The 19,037-nt window shown below is 43.8% G+C and overlaps 1 protein-coding gene across 4 annotated transcripts in view; it reads right to left on the bottom strand.

Moving 5' to 3' along the window:
• Nucleotides 1-19,037, bottom strand: part of GALNS (galactosamine (N-acetyl)-6-sulfatase) — a 52,313-nt gene that overhangs the window by 31,962 nt on the left and 1,314 nt on the right. For all 4 annotated transcript variants that reach the window (XR_006100611.1, XM_042438782.1, XM_042438784.1 and 1 more), the window contains exons 2-9: nt 16,053-16,176; nt 15,000-15,074; nt 12,516-12,618; nt 8,572-8,715; nt 6,664-6,730; nt 6,424-6,551; nt 5,558-5,697; nt 3,236-3,339 (exon numbers count right to left, since the gene is read on the bottom strand). Coding sequence is in view for 3 of the 4 variants with exons in the window: in XM_042438782.1 (XP_042294716.1) it covers nt 3,236-3,339; nt 5,558-5,697; nt 6,424-6,551; nt 6,664-6,730; nt 8,572-8,715; nt 12,516-12,618; nt 15,000-15,074; nt 16,053-16,176 (885 nt within the window). In the remaining variant the exon portion in view is untranslated. The remainder of the gene's footprint in view (nt 1-3,235; nt 3,340-5,557; nt 5,698-6,423; nt 6,552-6,663; nt 6,731-8,571; nt 8,716-12,515; nt 12,619-14,999; nt 15,075-16,052; nt 16,177-19,037) is intronic.

Raw genomic sequence — 19,037 nt, 5'->3', positions numbered from 1 at the left:
AAGCATCCAGAGAATAACTCTGGTTGAGAAAATGTCCCCCACAGAACTGAAGCACCAAATTCCAGTGTCGCCCGTTCCAATTCTGCTGTATTCTTTTGCTCAAAGTTTTAAATGTTTGCTTCAGTTCGACCAAGCAGATATATTAAGAACAAATGCATTCGCTTTAGAATCTGGACGTGGACACTGATTTTCAACGAACCTTAACTTCTATTGGAAAGAGGAGCAAATTTTCTTAAACCCATGAATCTATGTGACGCCAAGTGTCCTTAAACCACATTGAATCACAGGCTTTTCCCACAAAGCCTTTGGCACAACCTTCCTTGCGAGCGGCTTCTAGACTGCAATCCCCTTTGGACCAGCAACTTGTCTTCTTGCTCTCTGTAAAGCTTGTGGGTCAACACAGATGAGCTCAGTGTTAAAATAATAATGGCCAAAGAAAAGAAAGCAGAGAGAACAATTTTGCCTGGGTCATGTAACAGAACAGCTGGAGGAGTTTGAAGGAGAGAGAGAGAAGAAAGAGAGAAGAAAATGACACACTAGACTAGCTTCTGCTTTGCATGCAGGATCTCCCAGGTTCAATCCCAGCCTCTCCAAGTAGGGCTGAAGAGATAACTTACCTGAAATTATAGAGAGCCACTGTTCAAAGACTTTGGGCTAGAGGAACCTATGGCGTGACTCTATAAAACAGTCACTTCCAATATTCCTAGGGGAAGGAACAGATGCCCCACTTCAAAGAAGGAAGACCCCGGCCCCAGGAAACAGCTTCCAGTCATGCCACTGTCCAGTACCAATCTATAGATGCTCCCAGCAGTTACTCATTCATAAAATAGAAAGCGAGCCCACATAATGTCGTGGCTTGAATGTTGGGCTAGGACTTTGAGTCCTAGCTTACAATTGTAAACCGCTTAGACACTGTTAGTTCAGTATGAGGTGGTATAGAAATGAAGAAGTTTGTTTGAGAGGCCAGGGTTGCTCAGCCATGGAAATGCATTGGGTGACCTTGTGCGAGTCATACTCTCTCAGCTTCAGAGGAATGCAAAGGCAAATTCCTTCTGAACAAGTCTTACCAAGAAATCCCTGACACAGGTTTGCCTTAGAGTTACCACAAGTTGGAAATAACTTCAAGGCACACAGCAGCACAAATAGAAATCCAATAAAGCAAGGCAAACATACAGCTGAAATCTCAAAATGTGTTCCACTGAAACTGGAGGAGGGGAGAAAAGGTTGCAATAAAGAGACAAGAAACCTGAGAGAGAGAAAAACAATGTAGAAATAATTTTTTAAAAGTGTAAGCAAGAAAAGACAGCATGCACAGGAGCAGAGGTTTAAGAGGCAATAGTAGCACTTTGTGGAAGGCAGAAGAAACCCAAAGCAGCTCTTAATTTCTCACCTGCAGCAAGAGGACTGTAGGGCATCGGAAGTCTTGAAAGCAAGGAGGAAAAGAGGGATCATCTTCCAGTGTTTTGTGTTTACTTGACAACAAGGGCCACCACCACAATTCACAGGGCACAGAGTGGGATACAGGTTTTGTCTCTAAAGGTGTGTGAATTCCCTCCGCTCAGTCACCCAAAAGGAAGGGGACTGCCCACCATTGCTGAAGGGACCAAGGAGATGGGACACCAAAAGGAAAATGGGCTGCTAATACTGTGAACCCTGAATTTTGCCAAGTGATAATTACAATGGCTATGTTTCCACCACCTGCTACAGACAGCCGATCTGGGCTTGCAAAGGAGTCACAAGGGAAAGTCCAGACAGAAACCAATGCTGCTACATTTGGTTGAATGTGATAAAGGAAAAACCATCCCCTTCTCTTATGCTGGATTTCAGCTATACTGTAGTGCAGCAGTTCTCCCTTTAACCATGTGCCATTTGTACAACACCATCTTCCCTATTTTAATTAAAATCCTTGAAAGGCAATTTAAATTAGAAGTTAAATGTTTTCTTTGTCCAAGTACACAAAGGATTCCTACAGAGCCCAGTGCCAGAATAGCCACTTCTCTCTGGAACGAAGACATCCACAAAGAGGAGAAAACACCCCTTTATTTACTAAGATGCCAATTTCCAGCAGACATTGATTGTGTTTGCTGCTAATGAGCAGAGGGAGCACTTCCTGCACACAGAGGGATCCGCCACCTGAGGAGAGCTACCTGCTGGTTAGCACACAGCTGAGAATCACTCCTTTCCACAGGCAAGCATGGATACAAGACTATGTCCCAGATGAGTAACTCTCTTTCAAGGGAACAATGGCCGAAGCACAAAATTCCACATCAAAATCCCAACCTGCTGCTGCCCAGATCAGGTTGGACGCTTTAAGATGGCACATTCGGATGGCTTCACTGGGGAAGGGTGGCTTAATGTACGGCTTCAGTTATGAGCCTAACTCTACTCAGGAAGAAATGGCCTCTTTTCCCCACAAACAGCTAACAACTGATAGCAAGGTCATGGAGGAGGAAGAGAAAGGAGGAAAGTGCACACTCCTTTGCAGACATGTGAGGATTTTGCTGCATGTAATTCTTACTGTTAACAGGGAGGGCTAGGATGCGGAAACAAATTGGAAGATAAAGCAACTTGCAGTGCATCTACACTGCAGAAATAATGTAAAGTCAAAGGCTTTCACAGCCAGCATCCATAGTTTTGGTGGGGTTTTTTGGGCTATGAGGCCATCTTCTAGAAGAGTTTATTCCTGACATTTCATCAGTAACTGCTGGCGAAACGTCAGGAATAAACTCTTCTAGAACACAGCCTCACGGCCCCAAAAACCCACCAAAAACTATAGAAATAATGTAGTTTGACACCATTTACACTGCATTGCCTTTTTCCAAACAGGAACAATCTGATGACTGCTACTCTCTCAAGCCATTTCACTTTTCTTTTCTTGTGCTGTAAAGTCCCTAGTGCCTCACCAATCTACAAACCCCAGGATTCCTAGCTTTAGTCACATTCAACTCCTTATGGGCTATGCTATTTCTCCCACCAGGCTATCTCCTTCCTTCCAAAATAACCAATGCCTGTTCCATCAGATGTGGTCTCAAAATCCTGCAAAACCTTCCGTTTGACTGCCCCCATTAATATCAAAGACACAAACCAACCAGTGTTCTGTTTCCTCTTACACACCTTTCATGAGAAGCCCTCACCCAGAATGTATGAAAGCTCTAACTCAAACCTGCTAGGATTTGGGGTTGTTTTTTTTATTTTAAAAAAAACATATTGTAAAATAGACATTTGAGACTCTCACCTGTCCAGCAGGTATATGTCCTGGCCACCAGGCAATTGCTGGCTCTCTCATGCCACCTTCAAAGGTAGTTTGCTTGCCACAGAGGAAAGGGCCATTGCTACCGGCTAGGAGAAGAAAAAGAAAACAGTCATTCTAAAAGGTTTGTGGAGAGGGAAGCTAGCACACAAAGTCCAGAAAAATCTAAGGGTGCGACAAATCCATTCCAAAAGGACAGCATCAATTTACGTTTTGTTTACCTCCTTTACACAACATCAAAGTTTATAACTTTGTTTATAAAGCATCTTTAGGCGCCCAATCTAAACATCAGCAATAGCGCACTGACCTGTCTTACTGCTTTATCATTATAGCACATCCCTAAGGTTTCTTTGCTTCTTAATTCTGGATTTAGAGTTGCCTAGCTTTTAGTCAAAATGTTTTAAGTCTCTTCCAATGACTCGTCTTTCAGTCTGCAACATACTCTACTAGACATAAGAGGCTCACTATCTCAGGTATGTAAGAAGACAGGACAACAATAATTATTCCTATCATCCTAATCTTCAGTATTCCATACTTTCCCCAAACTGGGATTCAAGGCAGGTTACAAATGGGAAAAAAACAACCACAAGGCAGTTTAAAAAATACAAACTGACATTAAAACAGAATTACTGTATATACTCATGTATAAGTCTAGAAATTTTGGCCAAAAAATTAACTCAAAAACATGGGCCACCCTATCCATGGCTCAATGTAAGTCCTGTACTTGAATGGTCACCTCCTTTCTCTGAGCAGAGAGACAAAAGGCAAGCACTTTGTCCATCCTGGGAACACCTAAAAAGAAGCACCAAGCATCTCTACCGTCGCATGTATCCAGACATTAGGGTGAGCACAAACAGTTATGCCTGCCAGAATTTTGTAAATTCGTTGGCATCCTTTTCCTTTGCTTCATCTTTTACATCGTTTGTTACATATCCCTAGGTTTTACCCTTGACTTATCCACAGGTCATACCAAAATCATTAATTTTGGCCCCCTAACTTGCCCTCAACTTATACATGAGGTCAACTTATAGTCGAGTATATACGGTAAACTGTTAACAACATTAAAAACAATATCCAACACACAATTGAAATAGTCAAAAGAGGTTAAAAACAGTACCATTAAAACAGTCCATTACACTTTTTAAAGGTCTTTGCCTGCTGATAAAAGGGCACTAAAGAGGGGGCAAACACCTGACTGTGAGTTCCAGAACTTATGCGCAGCTACTGAGAAGTCCCTATGTCACATTCTTACTAATGGTTCCTGTGAAGGCGATGGGACTGAAAGAAGGACTTTTCCTTTTCTCTCTCCTTCCCTTTATAGGTGGGAAAAGGAAGGTGAGAAATAGTGACTGGCTGATGGCTATCAAGGGATGAAGAACCATTTTCCCATTAAGGCTACATCCCTTCAGGGATAAATTGGGGTGGGGGGAGATGTGCCTAGGAAACGGGAGCCCACTTTCTCATACAACTGAATGAAACGAGGCCCCCAACTCCATACAGAGGGTCGGTTATGTGACATCCAAAATAACTGCCAAGAAAGCATATCAAATGTTCGCTCCAATCCATTTACACCAGCATTAACTGTGTGACTTGTGAATATCAAGGAGGGACACGTTGGTTCGTGACAGGCAAACTTTCCTGTCTCTCTGCACTAAAGTTCTCACTGGAAAGAAGTGTAATGTTTTAAGGCAGCAGCTGGTTAGCACTGGGCCTCGCTTCGCAGCTGAACTGTCGAAAAGGCAGGAATTGCCCAAGGCCAGAAACAGCGCTGGCGAGGTGACTAGGATTAGAAATCGTGTGCTTCTTTCAGCCCTATAACAAGCCTGAGCGCTGCCTCGTCCTGAGATGGGACTGAAGAAAATACAAGGGGCAAGTGATAATTCACAGTGACTGTGCCCAAAGGAAATGAAAAGGAAAAACCCGTGAAATGAAACAAAACCTGAAAATGGAAGGGAATGGTCATCTTAGCAGTTTTTCAGCAAAGTTTAACGGGCTTGCTTGCAATGCCAATTGAATTTATTGGGACACGCTACAGAGAAGTCACAGATCTAGGGCTCATATTAGCTAGGATGTCAACAGGGTACTTTTCCTTCCTTACAGGCTTAGAAACAATCGATGCATTTAACATCACCAGGGCAAGTGTGGAAATGCAGACCTCCTCCACACTGCTGCAAAAAGTAAAAACAAGGGGAACCTTCTGGAAACTGTCTTTGCAAACAAAAAAACCTTACTGGTTAGTAGTACAATTTGACCAAGCCTCAGATTCTCCAATGCAGTCCTAACAACTTCCGCACCAAGGAAACTGACCTTGTTCAGGAGCTGACACGAGAGCAGCACCGTTGTCAGATGTGAAAAACACAAAGGTGTTCTCGCTCATACCCAGCTTTTGAAGGTGACTCAAGATCTTTCCAACGCTGTTGTCAATTTCTCGCACTGCATCGCCATACCTGAGAAGCAGGGAAAATAAATGATAAAACAGCGCAGGAGAGAGTATGCGTGTGTATTTCTGTAATACAAATCAGTAATATTTATTTCTGTTGTGAAAGCTGGACAGAGAAGAAAGCTGAGAGGAAGAAAACCAACTCATCTGAAATGTGGTGCTGGAGGCAAGTTGTACAAATACCTTGGTCTGCTAAAAAGACAAATGAACGTGTCTTAGAACAAATCAAGCATGAACAAATCAGACTTGTATGGGGGCAAAAGGCGAAAAAAGGTTCCTGAAAATTGTTTCCAAGTTTTTTAGAATAAGAAATGGGTGGCCTGTGGGTTTGGGGATGCCTTGTGAGGGCACACTCAAAGGTCCCAAGGGCTGCATGCTCTTTGCCCACCTCTGCTATAACCCTTGAGTGAATAGACTGTGCCTGGCTTCTTAATTTGGGTCTGCCTCAGACCTGGGTTTGTCTCTCCCTCCTGGCCCCACCGAAATATATCAGAGTCTTATCCTTCTTTCCGTAAGAGTTTTATTTCACATTTTAAGAGGTGTTTATCTTCAGCCTAGGCTGGATCCTCTCAACCACCTGTTGTTCTTTTACGCTAAGTACACAGACATACAGGCATGTCCTTGTAAATTCAAGGTCTCTATTGTTTCAGAGCAATCCACCTACCTCTTGAATCTTTCTCTAGTGCAATGGAGTGGGGGAGTGATAAACACTTCAGCAATAAAAGCGACTTACCGCCCGCGTTGGCTAGTGCCCAAGAATTCCCTGGAGGCATACACGGGTGCATGAGTGGCATCGATTGCCCAGTAAAGAAAGAACGGCTGCTGCTTGGCTTGCTGTGTGCTAATGAAATCAAGGGCTTCCTGGAATGGCAAGAGAAGCAACTTCAGGGACAGCCACCACTGGCCCAAAGAAACAAGCAGCTGCAGAAAGGGCTTGTAGGTTTATAAAACTCTTTATCAGGATAAATATTACCTGTAAGTACATCTGAGTTAAGTTGGCTTCTCCCGTTCTGTGATCAATTTTTATGTCTTCGTAATACCTAAAAGGTAAAACCAGAGCTGGGGAAAGAACAAGTGTATGGCAATGGGAGCAACAGGTGCTTTGCTCCTGCCCCCATTGCTTCTGTATCCCCTGAGAAAACAGAAATAATAAGTGATACAGCCTATGTAGGCAGAAGACAAAATTTGCCTCAAATACAGCAGTGTACATTTATTTCTCTCACTGAGGGTTGTCTTTTCCCATAGAGTTTAGTGTTAGTACAGATGTTGTATTAATGTGTAGTAGGATTTCCCCTCCCTTACATAGACCTAGCAGTGAAACACAAAGCAACTCAAATCTTGCCACACAGCAGGCAATTGGAGACACTTTTACAAAAACATGTTCCTATCTTTACAGAGAAACCTCAGTTAACAAAGCCTCTGGCAGTGAAGCTCCATTTTAGTCTTTCTATACCTATCCACTCTCCTTTTCCTTACTCCTCCTCTGTCTAGTTGTAAGGTTTTTTTTAGCAGCATTGGCACTGGGAGGAGAGTGAAGGGAGGCTGGAAAAACATAAACTTTTGGAGCTGAGTCTGAGTAAATAATGTAAACAATAAACAAAGTTTGATGTGGGAAAGAGCAAGTTTCTGCTGTAGTTGAGCCTTCTGTAAAATAAAAATAAAATAATAAAATTTTTATTTTTATACCACCCTTCCCATGATCAGGGCAGGGCGGTGCACAACATAATACTAATACAAATACAAATACATCACAATAAATAATAATAATAATAACAATAAATAATAACAACAATAATCATTAAAATTACATTAAAACCAATTTCTGGCCAGCCAATCACTGCTGCCAGAGGATGTAGCCATGTGTACCTGCCTGCAACAGGCAAGGTAAACAGCAGCTGCCTCCAGAATCCCTCGCTGAAATGTCTGAAGAGCAACACAGGAGAAAAGGGGAGAGCAAATACTTCTGCCCCATGAGCTACCTTCAGTATATTTTTAAGAAGCATAGTTCTATATATCTGGCCATCAAAAAAAGAAGCACCTGGAGAAAGAAAAAGCCATCTGTGGATGCATTTTGGAAAAAGGTTTCAAGCGGTCTCTAGAAAGTCCAAAAAGTTTTCTTCGCTTATGTAAGGGTCAGTTTTGAATAAAGTTTGCTGATAAAGGTGAGCTGCTCTTCTCTTTAGTAGTGTGCAAATCAATCCCTATTCCTTGCAAGCCATTTTTGCCTTTGGTGCCAAATTTTCTGTTAAAAGTAGTAATACGTCTGCTGAGGGATCCATAGGGAGGGATTCATAGGGAGGTGGACTTTTGTTTCTATTTGGGAGTGGGGTTTGAGGAAATAAAAAGCAGTCTTGAGAGGGATTGTCTCAGGAGTAAATCAAGAGGGGGATTTCAACCAGAGGAAGTGGAGGGGAGGCAGGGCTCATGTTTCCTAGCTTCCAAATGATTAACTTTGCAACCTGGCAGTTGTTAATGGAGCTCTCATTCATACTTCACTGCAATCTCAGTGGGTACATGTAAGCTCTCTGAGTTGTGTCAGTGAGGCGGGATTTTCATCAGTTCACCTCGGATGCCTGGTACGTCCCAGTGAGTGTTAAGGTGTGCAGGAATTTCTGGGGGAAATGGCCCCAAGGACACCTAGGAGCTGAAAGGAACCCCCCTCGCTCTGCTCATCACTAACCCAGACCTCTTCCAGGAAGGGAAGGAAAACACCAGCATTGCACACTCAACCAGAAGAAAGGGCAGCTAAGAGTAATGGAGCCCCAAGTCCTCAATTACAGGAGAGCTTAAAAAGAGCCCAGTAAAAGCAGAAGGAAGCAAAACATAGTGAAGATGGGGTAGGGGAGTGGAGGAGGGAGGGTAGGAAAGAAAAAGTGGCTACCTGCCAATCATGTCCCAATCCCGATAAACTGGGATGTTTGGAGCAGTTCTGTTATCGTAAGGTCCGAAGTGGCAGTTGGGGGACCCAAACCATTCGTCAAATCCGTGCCTCAAGGGATGGAACTGGGGCTGATGGCCAAGGTGCCTAGAAAAGATTAACAGAAGGAAGAAAAAAACCTGGGAGGGGGAATAAAAATAGCAGCCTGGAAAGGATTCAATCGGCTCATCAACACTGTTTAAAAATGATGATGCAGTAAGGAAGTGGACAAATGCAACAGCCCCTGGTTAAATTATGTTCATTTGCCTCTTTGCTCTTTGTGGCTTCTCACTCCCTGAGTCCAAAGCACTCTTGTTTACTGTATTTATTAATTAGATTTATATCCTGCCCATCTTGCCAAAATGGAACTGAAGGCAGCACCTGATGTGGCTGTTTCCTGTCTGTGGAATCCATGAATGAGGTGACAATATGATCTTCCATTCCTGAAAAGTAAATGGATAATACTATACATCTTGTCCCATGCGCAACACCAAGGAGGGAGTTGGTACCTATTGGTCAGGACCACAGTATTCAACATAGTTCCTTGTCTTGCATTATAAGAGGGCTTGGAAGGGAGGCACTGTCCACAGTCATCTAGCTATAACTGTCAATTCCAACTGGCACCAGAAAGATTTCAGGCAGGATTCTTTCCTAGTCCTACTTGGAAGATATCAATTATTGAACCTGAGGTCTTCTGTACAGAAATGTGTACACACAGAATCTTGGAGGTGGAATACCACTAGCCCAGGATTGTCAACTCTGACTGGCAGCAGGAGCAGCTCTCTGAGCTTTCAGGCCAGATTCTTCCCTGGACCAATCTGAACATCCCTGGTACACCCTCCTATTTCCCCAGCCAAGTACTAGCCAGACTTTTCCCTGCCTCACTTCTGAAAACAGACGAGGTCCAGAACATAGGAAGCTGCCATATGCAGCATCTACCAAGCCCAGCAATATGAAACTGGAATGGCAACAGAGGCTTTCCAGGGTGTCTTCTAGCAAAGTTTCCTTCCTAAACCTAACTGGAGAGATCCCTGGTTATTACCAGGGCATCTCCCATCCCAGTATCAGCCAGGCCTCACTCTGCTCATTTCTAAAACCAGATGAGTGTGTTCAGGGTTGGATGGTGGATAAAGGGCTATGTGGAAGCCAAATGGTTCCCCACCTCTGACAGTACACACATGTAACCCACGTATGACAGAACTCACATTTCTATGTGTGCTCAGCACAAAGGAACACAAGCAGCTCCATGCAACCTGCATCATGCCGGCTGGTCTTGTACTCACCGACCGCACTCTCCTCTTTGTTTGGGGAGAGGAGGAGAGCAAGGGGAAGGTGTGCGAAGCATGGGGCATGCTGCAATGCCTCCTCCAGCATCACAAACACAGCAGGAGACTTCTGGCCCTGAAATCAGGTTGGTACAAGATGGGCTGCCTCTGTCCAACTGGCTGCTCCTTCTGCAAGCGCAGACTTAATTAGCTTCTCGCTAGGGCTCTGAGGTTGTTCAAGACTCACTGCTTTCCAGATAACTCCCTGGAACCAATCTGTGGCAGGGCTGTTTATTTTCTTTCCCCAGGTGTATGAATTTGCATGTATTAGCACTCAGTTGCATCCCTTTGTCTGAGGCCTACTGAGCTTTATCCCGCTCCCTCCCCATAGTCTGGTGGTTGGATTGGTGGAAATAAATAATTCACAGCTCTAGGCCCATTTGCTTTCTTCTCTAGGTCTGCTCTGCCTTTCTGGTGGCAACAGACTTGACAATATGATAAGATATTTACCAGCCTGCTTGCAAATCCTCCTGAAATACACAGGTCCTGATCTCAGTCTGAAGAGTGCTGTGATGTCTGTTTTTATTCAGCCCCTTTGTTCAATCAATACCAATGTCACACACACACACACACACACCTGATCCTTTTTCTTTAAAAAATCTCTTGTGAGGTTGGCATGGTCAGGTAAGGCTAGTTGAGAGAATGCAACCAGCCAAGAACACCCAGGAAGTTTCATGACTAAGTCAGGAATTGTCTTCTAGACTCCTATAAACTACGCCACCACAGCCTTTCAATCTATTCCTTAAACCAATTCCAAAAACTACTAATGCATATGTTGCATTTATTAGCTATGTTGTACTGGACTGTCAAAAAAGCCAGTGTGGTGTAGTGCTTTGAGTGTTGGACTAGGACTCTGGCAGATCAGGGTTCAAACTTAGCCATGGAAACCCACTGGATGACCGTGGGCAAGTCCCAGTCTCTCAGCCTAAGAAGATGGTTTGCACAGCCCCTTAGTTCATGGGAATCACCAGCTGCCCCTGGACTACAGGCCCTATCTGCCCTCAGCCTGCTGTTTGGAGCACATCCCTGAGAAGGATATCCCCCATCCCCAGTGAATTCTTAGTGTGGTGTTACAACGCATCCTAATCTAACCATCCCCAAACTGAAAAGTGTCCTATGGATAAAGGAAACCCCCAGAGATGGCTGTGCAATTGTGGGTGCTTAGGTAACAAAACTGGGAGATGTAGAAAGTGAGACCTAAATATGAGTCCTAGACTCCTGAAAATATTTCACTGGAAGAATCGCCTGGGTGGGTGGTGGGATATGGATCCTCCACAATTTCTTTCTCAGCAGTAAATCTGTACACCAACTAGAATACACAGGGGAGCAAAAGGAAGAGAGCAGTCACCTCTGTCTACGCTTTCTGTCTTATGTTTTTTCCCCTTCCAAAGTGGCTCAGAAATCACGCTCGCTTCTGCAGCAGCTGCTGTGAGCCTTTTCTTAACAACCCTGATTTATATAAAAGAACTGTTTTCGGTGGCCTTGCCATTTCCCTTGTTAACACCTGCGCCTGCAGCACTACGGAGGGTTGTCATCAATTTCAATGATCCAACTCTTAGCTCTTTTAAAAGAGCTCCTGGGATGCAGCACAGGCAGATTGTGGGTCAATATTTGTTCACTAGCTCTCCATTTACCCTCTGCCCATCTAGATTATGCTCTGATGCCAGAAGAGGGCTAGCATCAGTCTTTTCTTCTTTCTTTTTTTCCGTTTCTTCTGAGAAGGAAGGAAATCTCTAAAGCTACTCAAACAGGAGCAAAAAGGAGAAGCTGACAGTTGAGTAGTGTCCCTACAGGGCCAAAGGCAGAGCTTGGAAAGTTACTTTCTTGGACAATAGCTTCCTGAATCTCCCAGTCAGCCTGGATACTGGCTAGCTGGGGCATTCTGGGGATTGAAGTGCAAAAAAGAAACTTTTTCATGCACTAGTCATAGAGAATTGCGAGAGGCATCAGCAGGACAGCTTTGTAATTTGTGACACAAGTACGTTTAATCTCTGTTTTATATAGACTGTTGTTGCTTTCATCCTGGCTCTGAATCACAGAACACGAAATCACAGAGTTGGACGGGACCTGATAGGCCACTAAGTTGAACCCTCTGCTCAATGCAAGAACTCCAACTAGATCATCCCCAGCAGGTAGCTGTCTAGACTCTTTTTAGAGACATCCCAAGAAAGAGACTCCACCACCTCTCTAGGTCACTGATTCCATTGCCAAAAATCTTCTACCATCAAGAAGTTTCTTCTCATGTTTCATTGAAATTTACCCTCCTGAAACTTCAAAGTGTTAGACCTGGTCCCACCTTCTGGGGCATCAAAGAACAGGCCTGGACCCTCCTCTGTGTGACAGCCCTTTTGAAGTATTTAAAGAGTGCCATTATGTCACCCTTCTCTTCATCAAGCTAAACTTGTCCAGTTCACTGAAATGAATCACAGCAGTGGTAAGAGAGATTCTCTATCTGGATTTCTCAAGACAGGAATCACAGACTCAACCAACTTGCTCAAACTCTCATTCTTCCACATATAACCCCTGCCCCCCACCCCCCCGCCCCTTGTCGCACACACTAAAGAAGTCCAAAAGAAACTTTACCATTTGCCAACTATCTTATTGACATAGCCTGCTTTCTTCAGCAGTTCCGGAAGGAGCAGTTCAGAATCTGGGATGCCCCCCGTTATATCCTGGGGGGTATAGGCTGTATGAAGACAAGAAGACGTCAGACAGATTAGCAACCAGGTTGCAGGAGTTTTCCACACTAACCAGATTCATCAGCTGTACTCAGCACTGAGCTAGCCTGAGGATGTTTTAAGATATGAGTAAGATTTTGGAACTTCAGGCAAGGAAAGGAAGGGAAGGTACAGTGTGGATTAGTGCAATGCAGGCTAAGCTGTGCCAAACATAACTAGAGTGCATTTCTAGCGGGTGTAGCTAAGTTTCTGTGTAGTTAGTGCATAAAATCATATTCTCTCTCAGAAAATAGGTCTCATTAATTCTCTACAACTAGAAAAGAGGAGAGCTAACCAACTGTTAAATTTTTGTGATGAGGGGCAAGGGAAAAACCAGTCCCCCAAACTCCCTGACTCTCCGACACCAAGAGGCAGGCTGGCCCACTGGCTCCCACATAAACAACGGGAGAAAATATGGATTTGGCTTTGTGGGGCTGTGGAGAGTAAAATTAAAAGCCCTGAAGAACGTCTGAGAAGGAGGTCAGTCTGAGTTATAAGCAGAGTGGGAGATGGGGCACTTCAGGAGGTTTCAACACAAACAAATGGAGAAGGCATGACAAACCCCACATAATGCAGGGATAATTTTTTGGATGGATTTCTGAGAAAATCCTCTTTAAACAAAAGACTCTTTTGCTGATCAAAAAAATAAAATATAAACTAAAAATAGGTGTACTGCTTCTCCTGGATCCCCCTGGGCAAGGCAATTCCTCTTTCAAGCAGGCAACAGAGCTCCCCTGTCGCTGCTTAAGACTTTAAACATACTCATTTTTCAGAACCAGAAGCAGACGTCTGGTGAAATACAGACTGTGCTCTCCTGTTTCGTTTTGGCATTTCTGGCAATCCACGGAGCCCCCACTGGGCCCTGGGGCACAGAATTACACCCCCGGGGGCATTGTCCACCCCTGCCCTATAGATTCCTCAGCCCAGTCACTCAAAGAATATACAACAAGGATGAGAATTCTCTGGCCCTGGGCTTGAATCCATCTCTCCTGCAAAGCCAATCCAACCCTCTGAGGCCCTCCAGATTGGCTTTTCTAAGGGATTTCCCCTCCTTTAATGCTGAAGCATCTCTCAGAAAGGGCTTTATAGTCCAAAGTGCTCTGGTATTGAGTCCCATCCTGTTTTATTTCCCCCCAGAACACAGCCTTCTAAGAACGTCTCTGGATACTGAATTTTGCCCATAGGGTGAAAGAAATTCTTCACTCTCTTTCTACAAATCCCAAACCCAATCCCAGACATTCTTTATTCACAGCAGGCAGCAGGTCTAGGATAGAATTTTGCCTCAGCCTAAAAAGCCACAAAACATCAAAGATTCTTTATCCACGGATTCAACCATCCACAGCTTGAAAAAAATCAAGAAATATATAAATTCCCAAAAGCAAACCTTGTTTTGCCATTTTTTATAAGGGATACTATGTTGCTATCCTATTATATGTAATGGGATGAGCATCCATGGATTTTGGTCTCTACAGGGGGGTCCTGGAACCAAACACCAGCAGATGCCAAGGGCCCACTGCACTGGACAAGATGGAAGGCCTGTCTAAAGACTTCGCATACAGCTATCTAAAGAAATTTCTTCAAATCATCTCGATGGCATGTCCTTTTCCATTTAAATGAAGGGCATCAGGATCTAGCCTGAGACCGTGAGCTGATTTTAAATGCTGTATGCATTCTTCTGTTGTTTGCTTGCACTTCTAATATACAAGCAACTCTCCTCTGTCACCGAAGAGACAAACACCCACGCTTGCCAGTATGCAGTATGCATCAATCCGGAGTTGTAAATGCATGCTCTAAAACATATGGTCTCCTACAGCATCTGCCATTTTGGAACAAACAACACTAACAACAACCAGATTGGCCTCAAATCAGCTCAAGCTGCCACCTCCTGACAGGAGCGCCGGAGCAAAGCTCTTGCTGTGGACAGCTTGGCAATAGTGCCCTCCAGATGCCCTTGCCTGGCTCAGGAGGAGGAGGAACATATTTTTTTTATAAGAGTGGGTTTCAAACAGACTGTTAACCTACATATAATAGCATGCAATTCCTCCTCCTCTCCCTTTTGCTGAATGTCAGTTAACCCATCTGATACATCAACTTTTTTTAAGCAGTAAAAGGGAAAAAAGATATTAAAAAGCTGAGCACCAGGATTTGCACCGTAGCAAAAACATTTGGAGATTCTTCAGGAGACGCAGATCTCGGCACCTGAGCTTGGAGAAGGAGATTTCCAACCCCCCTCCAGAGCATTAAGGGGCTATGGTGAGGTGAAATGATGTTAAATAAGGAGGGAATTCCTCCAACAATGAGCTCATGTACCTTCTACCACCAGAACCCTTTGTAACGGAGGGGAACGTACCATTTCTGGCATGGGCATTTGTGGTGTAGAAGCCGTTCCTGATGGGGAGACGACCCGTTAGAAGGGCTGCTCTGGCTGCAGAGAGAAAAGCAAAAGACACAAAGGCAGCATGTGTGTATGGATCAGATATACAGCTTCAGCCATTGAATTCAGCCCCAATTCTGGCACTTGAGCAGATATGATCACTGCAATCCTGACTGCCCCACTCCCCATTTGCTTTTCCTAGGACTGTTGAGTACTTGGAGTAAACTGGAGAAAGAACTATCAGTTGTGCAACGAAACCAAGTGACGGGAATATTTTGTCATGCAATTCTGGTTCCATTAACCTGAGCATTTTAACTACAGAGTTCCTATTGTCTCCTGTTAAGCTACTGAGTAACAGAGAATGTTTAGGGATATGGGAAACTGCTTTATACAGAATCAGACCAGTAGGCCTTCTGTTCCAGTACTCTCAACTTTCACTGGCAGCAGCAGAGAAATCTCCAAGATATCCCAGTTCTACCAGTTCAACATTGCCTGGTGGCCTCTTATGGTTAGCCTCTGAGCCTGACCTTGCTCAACTTCAGAAAACTGAAAGAGGAATGCAAAAGTCTTTCTAATACTGAGTCAGACCATTGCTCAGTACTGTCTACTCTGACTGGTGCCAACAGCCATCTAGGCTAGGGTTTCTTTTAGGCAGGAGTCTTTTTCTGCTCTATCTGGCGACCGCTGCCATTCCCAGATAGTTTGTCATCCAAGTTTTAACCAGATCTGACACTGCTTAGTTTCCAAAATCAGACAAGGTTGGATATGTTCAACACCTAGCCACTGACATGTCACCATCTAACTCCCAAGGTGCAGCAATGAAGAAAGAGCAGGCACTGCCCTCCTGGCCTCCAGTATAAGTATGCTGGTGGGATGTACAGTCTCTGCCTTAATTTACCATAGGCTTTGTAACCTTGGTCATTAAACAACTTGCCTCCTGTGACCTCACATCAGAGGCACAATGTGAAACAAGCCCAGCTTCCCACTCCTTGCCAATGCTGCTTCTGCACAGTCCTGTCATTTACTCACATGGAGAACAGAGTGGGTTGGCAGTGTAGAAGCTCGGGAAGAGCATCCCTTCTGCTGCCATCTGGTCTAAATTTGGAGTTTCTTTGGAAGGGTGACCAAACACACCTAAGTCACCCCAACCCATCTGAAGGAACAAAAGAAATAAACATCAATCAGTATTTATAACCATATTTTGTCAAAGTTTTAATAAAACAAATAAATAGACTCACACTCTCTCAGATGATGGCAATGGCAAACCCCCTCTGAGCAACCCTTGCCAAGAAAAACCCAGGATACATTCTCCTTAGGGTTGCTAGAAGTCGGAAACTACCTGAAGGAAGGCATGCAACAACAACAACACCCCAGCCTCCCCAACCATATGAGATTTGGCTCATATGGGGAGATACAGGCTTTCAAATAGCCTGAGCCTAAACCATATACCCTTCACATTTGTGGCTTTGATTTCGCAGATTTGATTATTTGCAGCTTTGATTAATATATTCCCTCTAGGAATCTCTAGGTCCTCCAGCGCAACTCTGCCAGAAGTTGACCACAGAGTTGTTCTGGAGGGACTAGAGCAGTGATGGCGAACCTATGGCATGCGTGCCAGAGGTGGCACTCAGAGCCCTCTCTGTGGGCACACATGCTGTCGCCCTAGCACAGAGTTTGCCAGAGTTTCTTACTAGAAAGCCAGAGGGACGTGGCACTTTGCAATAAATAAGTGGGGTCTGGGTTGCAGTTTGGGCACTCAGTCTCGAAAGAAAACACTTCTCTAGCCATTTGTAGGTCATCCAGTATGATTCTATGGTCAGCTTCTGGCAGATATTGACCACAGAGTTGCACTGGAGGATCTAGAGGTGTTATCTCAAGTTCAGAAAATAGTGGTTTTGAATTTGCAGTTCTTCCATATTTATGGGGGTCTTGTGTCACTAACTCCAGCGAAGGTGGAGGACCCAATGTAGTCTCTTTTGACCTCTTTCCCATGAGCAGTTTTGCAGTTTCCTCTTTGAAACCCGCATATGCAACATCTAAAGCCAATTAATTCTGAGGGCAAATTACGCACCACACGACGGACGACGCCATTTTGTGGTCGTTGTGTGAATCCCACCTGAATGGGGCAAAATCAAGGGAACTTCCAACTGCTTGGGAAAACGGCCCCGTGCTTCACTTGTCTTCGCTGGCGCCTGCGGCTAAATCGCTCTCTGATCTGCCTCAATTGAAACGTATATTGAATGTAATGAGAAGGGGGGGGGATGAGGCTTTTTGGGGGTACAGAGAAATGCTTAAATCAACAGGAGCCCCTTTTTAAAGGGGAAAAAATTACACGACAATTTCCAGGCAACTAAAACAGGGTGCGAAGAGTAATAGCCCACAAACTAAAAGGAAATGCAAGAGATGTATTAGGAAACGTTTTCCACAAAACGCGGTCAGCTGAGCGATGGAATTAATTTCCCTAAAAATGGCTGATGACGAATCACAGCAAGAAGAGTTGCTCATAAATGGATCCCGGTCTGAATTCTAGCAGCAAGTCTACATGCTAGGCCTTTTCCTGAAACAAGCTGGGTAAACCAGGGACAACCGCTGGGTGAGAAATATTACTACTATTACTAATAACAGTAATAACAATTCTTAGCATTTATGTAGCTTTTTTACCCCCCAAGTGTTCAAAGTACACAAGATTCATGTACATTATCTTTAGGGCTACCCAGAAAATGTCGGTCAGTATTGTTCTTCAGATGGCAGGTTGGGAGACAGTGGGCAACCTAATTCCACTATAAGAGCATCCCAAACCAAACCAAACTTCTGGCACTCCAAAAATTAAGCAACGGTTTAATCACAGAACTGAAAGAAACGTCAGGGCCATCCAGTCCAACCCTATTCTGCCACGCAGGAACTCACAGTGGCAGTCCTCCCTGTGACAGACGGCCACCCAGCCTCTGTTTAAAGACCTCCAAAGAAGGAGAGAGACTCAAAGGCAGCATCTTCCACTGTCAAAGAGCCCTGACTGCCAGGAAGTGCTGCCCAAGGTTGAGCTGGAATCTCTTTTCCTGGAGCTTGCATCCACTGCTCCATTGGGTTCTGTTCTCTGGAGCAGTAGAAAACAAGCTTGCTCCTTCCTCAATGTGACACTCCTCCAGATACTTAAACATGGCTATCATATCACCCCTTAACCCTCTCTTCCTCAAGCTAAACATACCAAGTGGCTCTTCATAAGGCTTCATGGTTACCAGACCCTTCACCATTTTGGTGATTCCGTGACTTCTTAAATAAAAATCGCACAGCTCTCAACCAAGGGCCACAATATATATATATATATATATATATATATATATACATACACACGCCACTCTCTTCCAGGCCAGCCTCCTCTGAAGACGGCAGCCACAGATGCTGAAGAAACGCTGGGAATAAAGCCTTCTGGAAAACGGCCACAAAGCCTGAAAGACCCACCAAAAACACTCCCAACTTCTAGGGTTTCACTCTTTTTCCTTTCCTTGTATCTTTTTCCTATCCAGCCTAGATATAGATGTTTATGTGTTTATAGATATACGCCTAGGCAGAGGCGGCTTATAAATAAATACTATTATTATTATTATATATGTATATGTGTGTGTGTTTATACTGTGTATATATATATGTATATATGTGTGTGTTTACATATATATGTGTGTATATGTTTATGTGCATATATATATGTGTGTGTTTGTGTGTGTCTGTATGTGTATATATATATATATATATGCGCTTACGTGTGTTTATATATATTTGTATGTATGTATATGCGTGTTTACATATATGTGTGTTTATATATAAGTATATGTGTGTGTGTTTATGTATATGTATATATGTATATGTGTGTGTTTACATATATGTGTTTATATATGTATATATGTGTGTGTTTTATTATTATTATTATTATTATTATTATTATTATTATTAACCTTTATTTATGAAGCGCTGTACATGCAATCTTTTTAGTTAGACGGTTCCCTGCCCTCAGGCTTA

Source organism: Sceloporus undulatus, chromosome 8 (genome assembly GCF_019175285.1).
Source record: "Sceloporus undulatus isolate JIND9_A2432 ecotype Alabama chromosome 8, SceUnd_v1.1, whole genome shotgun sequence".
In the NCBI taxonomy this organism is placed as follows: Eukaryota; Metazoa; Chordata; class Lepidosauria; order Squamata; family Phrynosomatidae; genus Sceloporus; species Sceloporus undulatus.
The sequence above is the reverse complement of the archived record's forward strand: the minus strand, read 5'-3'. Positions and strand labels throughout refer to the sequence as shown.